Source organism: Archocentrus centrarchus, chromosome 1 (genome assembly GCF_007364275.1).
Source record: "Archocentrus centrarchus isolate MPI-CPG fArcCen1 chromosome 1, fArcCen1, whole genome shotgun sequence".
Taxonomy (NCBI): domain Eukaryota; kingdom Metazoa; phylum Chordata; class Actinopteri; order Cichliformes; family Cichlidae; genus Archocentrus; species Archocentrus centrarchus.
In genome coordinates, this window is record NC_044346.1 from 32,966,115 (window position 1) to 32,980,990 (window position 14,876).

Below are 14,876 nucleotides of genomic sequence, written 5' to 3' on the forward strand. Positions count from 1 at the left end.
CCTCTCGCTATAGGGCGCAGTTTAAATGATAAGGCTTTGAAATTGACGAGGGTCATTTGGACTGTTCGCTTTTGGAGTACCTCGTCAACGCCGGCTTCTCCAAACTCCAACTTTCCAAATCCAAAGCTCCCCCGAACACGCATTTCTTCACATTATGTAAGTATAACCTTTACTGAAGCGTGCAGCGGCGATAATGAAGTGCACCTGTGCACCCGCATCCCTCATAACTTTAACTGTAGTTTATTTATCTGTAACGCTAATTTTACCCTCTCTGTTACACTTTATTTAATGCACAAATAAATGTTTGCGTACATGAGCTGTATTCATACACTAATTACATAATGAACCGATCCCCGGAGACGTAAACTACGTCATTGTTTCTTAATTATCAGAGGAAGTGATGAATAAAGACGGCCTAAACTGATAAGCCCACATGTAAATAATGTTTTGTTGTAGCTTCTAAGTTAATATTAAAGTTTTGCTAGCGCTATAGTTCATGTTTGTTATCTAAAGACACGCAGTTGTTGCTGTGGAATAGTATTTGGCTAATTATAAGGAATAAAGGAAAGGTCTGACTATCTAAGAACGACATGCCACTGACCACTGAGTTCCTGTTTTCCAAATATGGTTGTGTTAAGCTGCATGTCTATCAAGTATGTTACTGAAGATGCAGAGAGCACTGACGGTTTTCACAGGCAACTAAGCTTATCGGATGGTTTTGGAGTACTTAGTCTTCCTCCTGTTTTATTTCAAGGGCTTATATTTGTACAACTTGTTCCATATTTAAATAGTTATTTGGCCTACTTAGTCTATTTAGTAATTGTGTGCTACTTCAAAGAATCACTAACATTACACTTAATTTTACAGTTTTTCTCTTTCAAGCTGATCGCCTTTGACCTGTCAGTTTTAACATTTCTAAAAGAGAATAAAATTATGTGCTGTAGAGCTTATTAGGCCCCTACTTTGCATTTAAATGAACAGTTGTGCAGGCGCTGGGATATTCCTAGTCAAAGAATAAGAGGAAACACTTCCTGGAGCAAGGCCAGTGTATATTTTAGTAAATACAGTGTAATTATTTTTATGTTGCAATAGCAAACATTAAGCAAAGGCCTGGAAGTCCTGATGCATCGGGGTTTATTAATAAAAGGATAGCAGGAAGAATGTTTGTGAACCATTCAAGGGAGGAAAGTTGTAAAGTTATCAGCTAGCCATGTAGGTCATCATCTTTCAGCCACAAATAGAAAGGTCACTTAGTCTCCTGAGTGATATTTCCACTCATTTATGCTGAAGTACAGTACCAGTCAAAAGTTTGGACACACCCACATTCTTATGAATTGGTTAGTGTGTCCACATTTTTGACTGGTACTGTATGTAGTTTTTAGTCTCATGACAGGTAGAGATCCCTATGGTTACAAAGCCTCGTCATGGCTGAAAGCCAGTCCGTATCAAACATTTTCCCCTCTCAACCACATTTCAGTTTCTGTCTTCAAGATCCACTTACTGAGTGCCAGACTGTGTTGACATAACACAAAGTGAGAGTGGAAGCCAGAAGTATTAATTCAAGTTGGTGAGAAAAGTTAAAGAGAGTGAGGAGGAGCAGCTTGATTGGCTGTACATACTTAAGCATATGGGGAGTGTCAGGAAGAGCGTGTTTACATTTATCTGCAGAAAATCACCAAAGCATCAGAGGGACCTTCCTTGTTTTCCCAGAAGTGCGTTTGATTTACTGGATTTATCCACTGACTTTTAAATTTTTGACATATAGAAAGTGTTTGTTGCTGTCTCAAACTAATATTTATGCAGTGTACTTTACAGTTTCTCTGTGATTTGGTTTGTCTAAGACCGGGCTTTCATTTATTAGCTTTCTTAGGATAGTGTTTTGTTTTTTTAGTTTAGTTTTTATTTTAAAAAATTAGTTACCTCTCAAATTATGTGATCTCTTTATGTATCACACTGTGGTTTTATAGTTATATTACAGTCACTAGACAAATAGCAATGGGTTCAGATTATTTTTTTTACTAACACTTTTCACAGAATTAGGTTCATGTATGTATCCTCCCACCTATTTGTGTTTGCATTTCACATAAGCTCAGAAATGCTCCCTTTCAGACATGGCTGAGTCCCAGGCACTTATTCACGATTTAGCCAGTGCATTTAAAAATGAATGCCACTAGGGCCCGGTGTGAAGCATCGTTGTTAAAGCCCCGGGCCCCCCTCAGGCTCTCTGCCTCACTGTTATCATTTTGGAGTAAACGACAAGGTCGGCAAGAGACATACTATTCCCTATATGGGCTTTGTTTGGGAGTTCACTTGCCTTGCAGTTTAGGTCTGCAGAAATGAGCCCTGCTCCAGAGAAGGGGTCCATATATGGTCATGACAGCACGAGACTGAAGCCTCCTAGCAGGAGACAGAGAGAGAGAGAGAGAGAGAGATGCAGAGCGAAAGACCGGAAAAAATGGATGTTGACAATTAAGCACTGACTTGATTGAGTATGAGTAAATGCCAGCAAGTATTGTTTATAGCAAGTGGTTTGGAGTTATTTCAGTAGAATTGTTGACAAAATGTAGTGGTCTTTGTTTCTGAGTTAATTAAAATCAATTTCCCAGCCTCAATCTTTGTATCTACAGTAGGTAGGGGAATTGTTTGCGCTCTTCCCTTGTGGTGTGTGTGTGCGTGTGTGAGAGAGAGAGTTCAGGGTCGAGAGGGGCTGGAGGTCTGTGAGAATGGCTGCACTCTGGAACTCCCCGATGGATGAAACATATTAACTCTTTGAGTTACAATCACAAGCAGGAGGCACTTTTAATAATGTCTCCCACCATCACTTACTCATTACTCAAGTGTTTAGTTAACTGTGGGTGCAAACTGTTGACTTTTTGCCCCATCACTAAGAAAACAAAACCTCCATTACCTGCAAGTGATCCTTGTCACTTACTGACTTCTGCTACTGACTTGCTCTTGCCTCTTTCCTCCCTTCCTTACCTTCTGACTGTCGTCATCTGTGTTTCATTTACTGCTCACCCTTTCCTAACATTCAGTTCATCTTTTCTAATCAACAGCTGTCCCTCCACCTTAAGCCAAGATGTCTAAGAAGGCCCCAAGCGAGGATGAGAAGTTCCTCTTTGTTGATAAAGACTTCCTCAACAGCCCAATGGCTCAGGCTGACTGGGCGGCCAAGAAGTTGGTATGGGTCCCATCCGAGAAGCATGGCTTTGAGGCAGCTAGTGTCAAGGAGGAGCATGGCGACGAGGTGCTGGTGGAGCTGGCGGATAATGCCAAGAAGATAACAGTCAATAAGGATGACATCCAGAAGATGAACCCACCCAAGTTCAGCAAAGTGGAGGACATGGCTGAGCTCACCTGTCTGAATGAGGCCTCTGTGTTGCACAATCTCCGCGAGAGGTACTTCTCTGGGCTCATTTATGTAAGTATTCACCAAAAACAACCAAATGCTCACAAAACAGTTTAACACCAAAAAACATTAAAAATATAAATGTTCATTCTTATGACAACTTATGTATCCCCTAAACCGAATCACTCATGGTTTGGATACAAGTCCTGAGCCTAAATAAACTATTTTAAGATGATGAATCACCTCAGATTAATGTACTTTTACACTACTAACATGTTCATCATTCATGTCTCAAACGTGTACAAACTATGCAAGTTGTCTTTGTGTGATTTTTCTTGTATTCCCTGCTCGCAGACATACTCTGGGCTATTCTGTGTGGTGGTGAATCCCTACAAAATGCTGCCCATCTACTCAGAGAAGATCATCGAAATGTACAAAGGGAAGAAACGACATGAACTGCCCCCTCATATCTATTCAATCACTGATAACGCCTATAGAAACATGATGCAAGGTAGGATTTTGTGATCTTTTAATTTTTAATTTTCTGATCTTAATTTTGTGATCTTCCTGATTCACTCACTTTCTTTGAGTTTGAGTTACTCTTAAACTGCTACGTATGTTAGCTCTGTGATGGGGCTATTTTTTTTATTTTATCTGTCCAAAGTATACAGTACTATGTAAAAGTCTTGAGCCACCCCTCCTGTCTTTATATTTGGCTTCTAAGAAGCCAGACTCTCTTGTATTTTTTACATGGTCAGCAATAGCTCTCCAGGCTTTCTGCAGGTCTTTCAAAGTTTTTTTTTTTTTCACTCATTTTCAGTCCCAGTTGGAACTGTGATCTTGTACCTGACCATTTTCAGAGAAATTTGGGGCTTTTTGTTTGTTAAGCCACTGATCTATGAATCACTCAAGCATGAAAAAGGCAGCTAACTCAAGGGATAAACCAGTGTTGCATTTACTACTTGCTAGCAAAAACACACAATTTGTTCCCATTTCTTTAGCTGGCAAAAATCTAAAGATAACACAGTCTGACAAGCATAAACTAGTATTTTTGCACCACCAATGTGATTTCCAAAGAGCAATTAGTTGAAAACCTGGCATCTCTGCATGCTGTGCAGTGTGTCCTTAAAAAAAACTGCATAACTGGACAAGTGGAGGACAAAAGACGTGGCAGGCCTGAAGAACTGTCTACAGTAGATTAACAGTATCTGAAAGTTATGTCCTTAAGACATGGGGAAAAAAAATCCAGCAAAGACCTGATGCAGGATCTGCAGATCTGGCCCTTCAGTCGATCCGTCTGCTGTTCACTGAAGCTTCATCAGAAATGTTGTCAATAGAAGGAAAACAAGGAGAAAGGGTTGAGGTATACCAAATTATATAAGAACTCCACTGAAAATTATGTGGAATGATTTATCTAAATTTTTTTTTTTTTTTTGGTTCAAATTGTCATCAATATGTACAGAGGATTGGCAGCAGCATCATTTTTCAGCTTGACAATGAACCCAAACACACTGCCAGTGTAGTAAAAGCATACCTGGATAGACCATTAGTCATGGATTGGCCTTGCCAGAGCTCAGACCTCAACATTATTGAAGCAGTGTGAGATCATCTTGACAGAAAACAGAATAAAAGTCAGCCAACATCCAAAGAGGTGCTTTGAATGTCCACGAAGCCTGGTGAACTTTTCCTGAAGACTATTTTAAAAAGCTGCCTAAGAGAGTTCAAGCTGTGTTGAGTAATAAAGGTGGTCATACCAGATCTATACAAACTCTGTTTTTGCCTTATATACTGTATTTTTATGTATGTCTGCATATGTTTCAATAAATCGTTAAACCTATTTTTCCATTTTCCTAGCAGCATATAAAAAAAGGAGGTGCTGCTCAAAACTTTTGCACAGTCTACTCAGCATGCTGAGATATGCTAGATCCCTCATAAACCAAATTGATCAGATCCAATTAATAAACAACAACAAATTGAGACAAGAAAACAGTAAGCATAAGTAACTTCAACAGGTCTCACACATAACTGAGCAAAATGTGCAGCTGCTAGCTGCTGGTGCGTTCTAGTGAGCTGTCTCAAATTGAACTGTTTGCTTGCAGCTTGTTGTGGGACAGCTGTGGTGTCAGCTGTCAAAAGTATCACTTTCCTCTTGGTGATGACTGCTGGCAGCTTTTTTCACTCTGTCATGCTGACAAAGTGGTTAACAAAACCGCTAACTAATGCATGAGGTGTAAAATGCAGAGCCGTGTTTATAATGTAGTCAGACCAAAAATAATACCAGGGCTCCATGTGTCTGCTGGAAACTCATTAAAATACAAGATGGTTTTAAGATATGAAAAACATTAGCAGCTCTAGAAGAGTATTTTGAGGCCCATTTGAGACTCAGTGTCTCGTAGAGGTGACGATAGTGGCCTTGGCAGAGTCGTGCTTACAGTAAATGGCCCTGCAGTAATTCGCTTTCAGAGTGGCTGGTTTCCCATAGAATCAGTGTTCAGTGTTTCCAGGGGGTATTGCCCACTGGTTTTCATGTTGATGTGAGGATGTCTTCTCTCAGAGGACTTGACATCTGGATTGAGAGATGGTTAAGAGATGGGTGGAGGGCAGTAAAACATTTCCTGTTTCAGAAATCCCTCTTCCTTATTCAAATGGCTAAATTTATTTCTTTTTTCTTTTGGTCAGTGTAAATGCCAAAGATTTTTTTGGGAGAGTTTAATGGTCCTATTAAATGAGCCTGAGATTGTACTTTCGTCCTTTAGTTTGAGGAGTTTCCTTGTTAGCAGGATGTTTGGATAGGACTTAGTGTAATTTAGATAGTCATTGTTTAGAAAGCTCCAAAAAAAGTTATAATATGATGTCTTCCACTACTCTACAGGTCTTACACATACATACGCAGCTGTCAATTCTGATAAGGTAATTGTTACACTGATAAAGTACACACATGAATGAACTATAATTCCCAAATGCTAAAAAGCTTGAAGAGATGCAAACAAATAATAAAGTGCGTTGAAAGTATTTATCTGTATTTATTGTGTAAAAAAAAATACTCTAATATAGAAGAATATGTTATACAAAGCAAAAGAATTGTTCCAGGATGTAAGAGCAAAACTTGAAACTACATTTTTTGACCCTTGATACTTTTGTTTGAGAAAATGTCAGGAGCATTAAGAGCAATAACCTCTGACACCCCCTTAACTTGTTCCAGGCAGCTTCAGGCTTTCCCACATTTATCACTTAATCTGCCTCTGTTGACAATTTCACATCAAGTGTTTCAGCAGATCTGATTGTCCATACAGCCATTTCCTTAATAAGGATGATCTGAACAGAGAAAAATTAATCTCATATCAGCTTTGTGATATATGCTACTCACATAAATGTGCATTACCAGTTATAGGGACTTTTAAAGAAACTTGCATTACTCTATCCACAGTGATTATTGATCTAATATTTATGTTTTATCACTGCCTGCTCATGATGACCAATAAGCAACTTCCAGGGCTGAAAAATGAAGCAAACCTGAAACTGCCAGAACTGCAGTTCCTGTAAGGACTCAGTCACACAGGCCCGAGAGACTGCTGGGCAACCCCCTGGCAGCCTCCAGTAGCTAGTTGAAAAATGTGTCCGGGCTGACCAGTTGGCAAGTTATTGGTGGAAATTGCTGGTTGTCGCTGGGTGAAATTGGTCGTAAAGAGGCTGCTGCATCAAAACCCTTGTTGTGATTCCTTTGGTCATTAGCAGATTAAGAATGTTTGCCTTCGGAGTAAAAGTGAGCGTGTTCAATACAAACTACTCGTGACCACAGCAACCTGCTAGCAATCAAAGTAGTTACAAGGGGGCAGCACTGCGCACCTCAGTGCAACCATTTTCAACTAGCGACAGCAAGCAACCACTTATACATTTTTCCTAGCAACCAGTGGTTACCAGGGGTTGCTGAGCTGTCTCTAGGCCTGTGTGACTGGGGCTTTAGCAGCTGATTTGATGATGATGATGATGATGATACTTTATTGATCCCACAATGGGGAAATTACAGCACAGAAACTGTCAGCAACTACTCACAACCAGAGTTTTTTCTTGCAACCTGATTGCCAGGGAGTCACCAACCAGTCTCTAGGCATGTGTGACTGGGACCTAATGGACACTTGAGGTTGGCTGCAGAAGTGAGCTAATCCCCACAGACTGCAATTTTAAAATGTTCCACTTTACAGCAGAAAAAAAAATCACATTTACCGGATGGTAGAAAAAAAATTTATATTTCATCTCTCCATATATAATTTCCCCTTTATAACAGCTGTGCAGACTGTGAATATTTTTATTTGTCACCCATTATATTGAGGTTTAAAGTTTGCATCATTGGGGGTGTGGCCAGTTAGCTGGATTACAACGAAGTTGACTGCAGTGTGATGTATCCGTGCAATCTATAGATGAATCAAAGTGGAAGTTCAAAATGCAAGTCCACAAACCATCAGGGCGGCAACAGGTGTCTTTTATATATAGTGTAAGATGTTGACATGGCATAAATGTTGCATTAGGCTGTTCAAGGACACAAATTTTTAAGGTCCATACTTTAATTTTCTGGTAGTTACTTGATACATTGATTTTCCTGAAATAAGATTTGAATATTCTGCTGAGCCTAGCGATGATTCATCAAATGCCACTGAAAGAATATGCACCACAAATCTGGGAATAAATATCCTGAACCGTCAGTTTGTGTTCAATTTGCTGTATTTGTTTGGTATTGACAATATAAATAACTTCTTTGGTCCTTCATAAACCAGCTTAATGCTTTCCAAAAATGCAATCTTCCAATGTAACAGTCTGTACATTGGAGGATTTAAAGTTACAGCAAACCAGTATACAGGAAATTACCTCAAAAGCTATAGTTTGTAAACACAGTGTCAAGAGTAAACAAGAAGGAGGGTGGATTGATTGGTGTTTGTGTGGGTGTTTGGATTATGCATCTTTAGCTCATCCCTGCAAAAGAACCCTGGAACCTAGGAGAGCCTATTTAGTTTGCGGGACTCTATGTGAACAAGAAAAATGTGTTTTGATTTGCTGAATTTATTTCAGACTAAACATTTTTCAGACTCATAATATGTAACATGACAGCTGATATTTAAGCTTGGACCACCCATTTAGCTGTCACATTTTAACAAGCAGGACCTCAAGTGCTTGATTAAGGAAATCAAGATAAGTCAGCAGCAAAAGATGAGAACAGCAGAAAATAGGGGAAAAAAACAGCATGAGGATAAATATAAAGAAGGACAAGAGAAAACTATAAAACGGACAACAATTAATAAATAATATCATAAATATTAAAAAAATATATATATTATTTTAAAATGATAAGATGACACTTTTAGACTGTTTAGACTTGTTTCAAATCCGAAAACTCAGTCTTCATACTGCTCTGAACGCTGTTTCAGGCCATTTTTCCTACTCTTAGACCAATATGATGTCAGTGAGAGTGGATATCCCTAATATGATCATCTTAGTCACACAGCACTGCCTGTGAGGACACACCTGATGTGGTGTAAATGGAGGGGATGGCAGCTAAAACAGCTTGTTTTGAAATGTGAATCATATAAAGCTGCTCTAGTAAGGCCCAGGAATAAGGAATATGGAGCCTGAAATAAGTATAATAGGTTCGTTTAATATTTAAAGTTGTAATAAACAATTCCCTTTTTGTGATGGGCAGCCATTCAGAAGAAAGCTGGCTTAAAGGCGACTTTAAGGATGGACTGAGGGACTTGGTTTAGATAAATAAGGATTATTTTGAACTGTGAATTACATAAAGCTACTGTAGTGGAGTCTGAGAATGAATAAAATAGAATTGCAAATTGAGAATAATTGGCCCACATTAGTTTTATACCCCCAAGATATAATTGTTCAACACTTAATCTATATGTTAATTTAAAACATCAATCCAGGGGTCTCAATATACCAAAAGAATCTTAGAAAATCTCTGACTCCTAGAGAGATGTTATTGTTGATATATTGGTGGGATTTCCCATGAAGTTGTAACTAATGAAGCAGGATGTTCTACCCTGAGTCCTGTAGCATGAACAATTCACATGTTAAACTGGAAGTGGTGCGTAACTGAAGCAAATCCAGATAAGTCTTCTAAGCTTTGAAACATTCCTTCTTCAGTCTTGGCTGAGATCCCATTCCTCCAAAATTGTGCTTCAGTCTTTGATGCCCAGGAGATAAAAATGTAAGATTCCCTTGGGCAGTTTTCTGGACCCAGTAGCAGATGATTGACATGCTGTTCTTCTGCACTCCCAGTATATTTACAGGTGCAGAGACTCATCTAAAAGTTTTAATTCTCATGACTTAATTAGGTTCACAGACTCTTTAAGTCTCATTCACTGCTGTGAGTGTATGTTGTTTTTGGATTTGTTACAAGAACTCACAAATCTGGCCACCTTACTCTCTCTCGCCCTCTCTCTCTCTTGCTCTCTTGCACTCTGCCTTAATTAGGAAGTGCAGAGAGGGAACAGGGTGCATTTTGTGTGTATGTTAGGAATGAAACCAGTGGAACAGCAGCCAAACTTTAGTCCACGCAGAGAAAAACCATCCATCCCAGTTTAGAGTTCAACAGAGGCTGCAAACTGTAACGCTGTGTGTGTACTTGTATTTGTGTATCTAGGGGACCACTTTAGGTTTTACACCTTGGGAGTGAGGACAGTTTGGGAAAGTGAGAACTCAACACTTTCAAAGATTTTTATTGGGGTTAAGGTTTTGGGTTAGGGACCATATTAAGACCAGTTTAATCTCAAGTGGGCCAGACAAGTAAATCTGTTATACTAACCTATAAAAATACCACCAAAATGTTACCTTTCATTTAGTACAAAGAAGCACAATAAAGATTAAACATTTGACAATCCAGTTACAAACCAGATGCTAAACATCCTGAGATATCTTAAGAAAAAAATGAATGCAGCTTCAGTGTCTCAGTTTTCCCATATTCTGTCAGTCTGCTGTCGCTAAAAAGAAATGTGATGTCTAAAATATCTTACTTCACTATTGTAAAACAGACTATGGGGGCTGTAAAACTGATAACAGTTAATAGTTTGGACTTTTCTGATGTTATCCATTCTGTCAGTGCAATGCATCCTGGTGCAAAATATGAAAGAAAGCTCACAAATTTTTCACTCCTGTTCTCCAATATTAATTTTCTATCCAGTGGGTCAGATTGGACTGCAGACTGGATATAAAATAAGGACATAGCTTCCAAAGCAGAAGTGCCTTAAACCTGTATTCAGTATTCTGATGGTCAGCAGGGGGCAACTCCTCGGGTTGGAAAAAGAAGTCTACTGTAGTTCTATCGATGTCTATGAGAAAAATGCTTACCCTATGATCTCAGTAAAGACTTTACTGATGACTTTATGACTTATCCATCCATCCATCCATTCTCTCCCGCTTATCCGGGGCCGGGTCGCAGGGGCAGGAGCCTAAGCAAAGAAGCCCAGACTTCCCTCTCCCCAGCCACCTCCTCCAGCTCATCCGGAGGGACCCCAAGGCGTTCCCAGGCCAGCCGAGAGATATAATCCCTCCAGCGTGTCCTGGGTCTACCACGGGGCCTCCTCCCGGTGGGACATGCCCGGAACACCTCACCCAAGAGGCGGCCAGGAGGCATCCTAATCAGATGCCCGAGCCACCTCAACTGGCTCCTTTCGATGTGGAGGAGCAGCAGCTCTACTCTGAGCCCCTCCCGGATGGCCGCACTCCTCACCTTATCTATGGGAGAGGCCAGCCACCCTTCGAAGGAAACTCATTTCTGCCGCTTGTATTCGCGATCTTATTCTTTCGGTCACTACCCAAAGCTCGTGACCATAGGTGAGGGTAGGAACGTAGATCGACCAGTAAATCGAGAGCTCTGCTTTTACACTAAGCTCTCTCTTCACCACGACAGACCGGTGCAGCGTCCGCATCACTGCAGAAGCAGCCCCGATCCGTCTGTTGATCTCCCGCTCCCATCACTCGTGAACAAGACCCCGAGATACTTGAACTCCTCCACCTGGGGCAAGAACTCGTTCCTGAGCCGGAGAGGGCACTCCACCTTTTTCCGGCTGAGGACCATGGCCTCAGACTTAGAGGTGCTGATTCTCATGCCGGCCGCTTCACACTCGGCTGCGAACTGTTCCACTGCGAGCTGGAGGCCACCCCCTGATGAAGCCAACAGAACCGCATCATCCGCAAAAAGCAGAGATGAGACTCTGAGGCCACCAAGGAAGAAGCCTTCCACCACCTGGCTACGCCTAGAAATTCTGTCCATAAAAATTAAGAACAGGATCGGTGACAACGGGCAGCCCTGACGGAGTCCAACACCCACAGGAAACGAATCCGACTTATTACCGGCTATGCGGACCATGACTTATTTTTAATTTCAAGTCTTATGGAGTATATTTTCAATTCAGTTTTATTTATATAGCGCTAAATCACAGCAAACAGTCAGCTCAAGGTAAAGACCCTACAATAATCAGAGAAACCCCAAAAGTCAAAACGACCCACTTTGAGCAAGAACTTGACAGTGGGAAGAAAAAACTCTCTTTTAACAGGAAGAAACCTCCAGCAGAACCAGGCTCAGGGAGGGGCAGCCATCTGTTGCGACTCGTTGGGGCTGAGGGGAGGGAGACAAGACAAAAGACATGCTGTGCAAGAGAGCCAGAGATTAATAATAACTAATAATTAAATGTATAGTGGTGTATACACAATGAAAAGAGGTGAATGAAAAATAAATAGTGCATCATGGGAACCCCCCAGCAGGCTTATTGCAGTATAACTAAGGGATGGTTCAGGGTCACCTGATCCAGCCCTAACTATAAGCTTGATCAAAAAGCAAGATTAGCTTGATTAAGCCTAATCTTAAAAATAGAGAGGGTGTCTGTCTCCCAAATCCAAATTGGGAGCTGGTTTCACAGAAGAGGGGCCTGAAAGCTGAAGACTCTACCTCCCATTCTACTTTTAAGTATCCTAGGAACCACAAGTAAGCCAGCAGACTGAGTGCAAAGTGCTCTATTGGGGTGATACGGTACTATGAGGCCTTTGAGATAAGATGGGGCCTGATTATTCAAGACCTTGTATGTGAGGAAAAGGATTTTAAATTCAATTCTAGATTTAACAGGGAGCCAATGAAGAGAAGGGAGAAATATGTTCTCTCTTTATAGTACCTTACAACATGAGATTCGTCGTCTCCAGCAGTATCCAGAAGGACATTAAAGCTGTGCATTTTTTAGGGTGGACCTACATTGTGACTGACAATTTTCTACCATATAAGTATGTGGAGTCCCTTAGTTTCTCAGTAAGAACCACCCTGCAGTCATGCCATCTGGTTTCAGAAAGTTAAGATGGTGACTGTATTTGGCTCAAGGCTTCAAAAATGGGACCTCAGAAACCAGTGGGTGACGTCATGGTTTCATCAAACATCAGTGTTTTATGTACAGTCTGTGGGTCAGACTCTTTGGGAAACATTTTTACACCCCTGAGTCAGACGTACAATAATTTATGTCTTGTACAAGTGGACGATAAATCAAAATCTGAACATTTCAGTGAATTACATTCTTCACTGTGAGGATGAGGAATTGTCTTGTGTCTTTCACCCTAGCCTGGGTCATTTTCTTAGCACTGCTCTAAGGTGTTATGTATAGAGGTTTCAGAGGCTGCCTAGCATGACATTTGTTCTGTTCCAATCACAAATGCCCAGAAAAGTTATCTCTCCTTCAAAAATGTGCGCCATACTCCCCCAGAGGTAGTTTGTACTGAAGGATATAGTTACAATTTAGCCTTACATGGTCTTGATGTAATCTCCCTGGAGTATTTTTGGACACAGTCTAATGACTCATTGTTTTAGACGTCCAGAGTTGGTTTTCATGGGTAAAAATCAAAGCATTTGTAGGAGTTACATGTTTTCTTAGGCACGAGGGAGCAAAGCACAAAGCCCAGCTGATGTTTTAAGCTCTACAACAGATTGATCTTTATGGAGAAAGACATGTGGTTTCACAGTATTGCATTTAACTACTTTGCTGAACATAAGTAGAAAAAAAAAAAGAAAATAAAAGTCCCTCATGCTTGTCATACATAAAAAAAATCACACATTTATTTTACTGTGACTGAACATTTCTTTGGTTTACCATGAATTTTATGTTTAAAATGATCCAACATAAGTTGTCATAAAAGTTATCTAACACTAAAACTCTTTGATTCTACAGATCGTGAAGACCAGTCCATTCTCTGCACGTAAGTGAAAATCTCGCTCCTCCACACTCACCTGTTTCATCTTTTCTTAATGTTTTTTTAATCTTAAACATCAGATAAAAGCAATAATGAATGCTGCATCTGTATGTGTGGACGAACAGTTACATAATGCTTGTGTAAACATAGAGCCCATGAAATACCTCGTTGGTCTCTTAGCGCCCCGTTTCAACCACCAGTGCCAGTGGGAAATGATTTTGTTTGTCAGATTGTGTTGCTGTGGAGTTGTCTTGTATTCAAAGAGAGCCAAACTGGATGTGTTTTAATGCTTTTGCAGTGCTCCCAGAGGCCTGTGGCCTCTCTCTCCTCTCAGACCCTTGGTCAGGAAGTATGCCCTGGAACCTGATGGGAGAACCAGATTAGCTCTCCAAATGTTTTGGCTCTATTTTGTTTGTTTATTTGCTCTAGACTAATTATTGAGAACTTTGCCTGGGCAATCGGACATCCAGGGACAAACGGCCTCATTTTGTCTCCCAGTGATAGCTCGATCTTTGGACTGGCTTGAGCTGCACTTTTAATTTATAGAAAAGAAAGTGAAATAATTAGTTTTCCTTTGTGTGTTGGAGTGACTATCTAGACTTCATGATTCAAGGATTCCTGTATTTTGTTAGGTATCATTGTCACTTATTTATCAACTAGTTTTTCACTCACTCATCTGTCATGTATAAATGTCATTTTAACACAAGCACAAGGATAAAGAGAACAAGAAAGGGGTCATTTGCACTCTAAACCAAACTACATCACTTAAATTGTTCTTCTGCTATTCAGTCCACTAATCATTTAAATTGTCTACGACTGCATATGGATTACAAAACTTCTTTAATCTTTGAATTAATTATAGCACCTTTGCTGCTCAGTGTGCAGTTGCCTCAGTAAAGGAGGTAAGAGTGACAGGTCTTCATTTTTATACACAAAATTGGCTAAATCCAGGATGCAGCAAATTCTTTGATCACATCAGACCATTTCCTCAGCTGTTACTCTTCTTTATTAGAGGGAAACTGGAAATGTTTGGTTGTATTTACAGTGCCAGTATAAAAGTGGTTTTTAGCATGAAGTCAAGTGCCAATGTGGCAAATTTACATGAGGCCCTATTAAAAACCATTTAAAGTTATAGGCAGAGCTGAAACTGCATCATTTTGGAATATCAAGTCCTTGCATTGGTTAAAATTTTTGAGCCTCAGCAGGCCTCTGGACCCATAAAAGGCAAAAATGTTTCAGCAGTGATACATGGAATCTCATTTATGACATCTCCCCTTGTGGGTGGCTGTACGTGCATTTA

General features: G+C 40.3%; 1 protein-coding gene across 3 annotated transcripts in view; it reads left to right on the forward strand.

Annotated features, from left to right (window-relative positions):
* The window catches only part of myh11a (myosin, heavy chain 11a, smooth muscle), a 37,262-nt gene continuing 22,386 nt past the window's right edge, over window positions 1-14,876 (forward strand). For all 3 annotated transcript variants that reach the window (XM_030726263.1, XM_030726112.1, XM_030726192.1), the window contains exons 1-4: window positions 1-156; window positions 3,057-3,421; window positions 3,704-3,860; window positions 13,555-13,582. In XM_030726263.1, coding sequence (XP_030582123.1) covers window positions 3,080-3,421; window positions 3,704-3,860; window positions 13,555-13,582 — 527 coding nt within the window. In that variant the 5' untranslated portion in view covers window positions 1-156; window positions 3,057-3,079. The remainder of the gene's footprint in view (window positions 157-3,056; window positions 3,422-3,703; window positions 3,861-13,554; window positions 13,583-14,876) is intronic.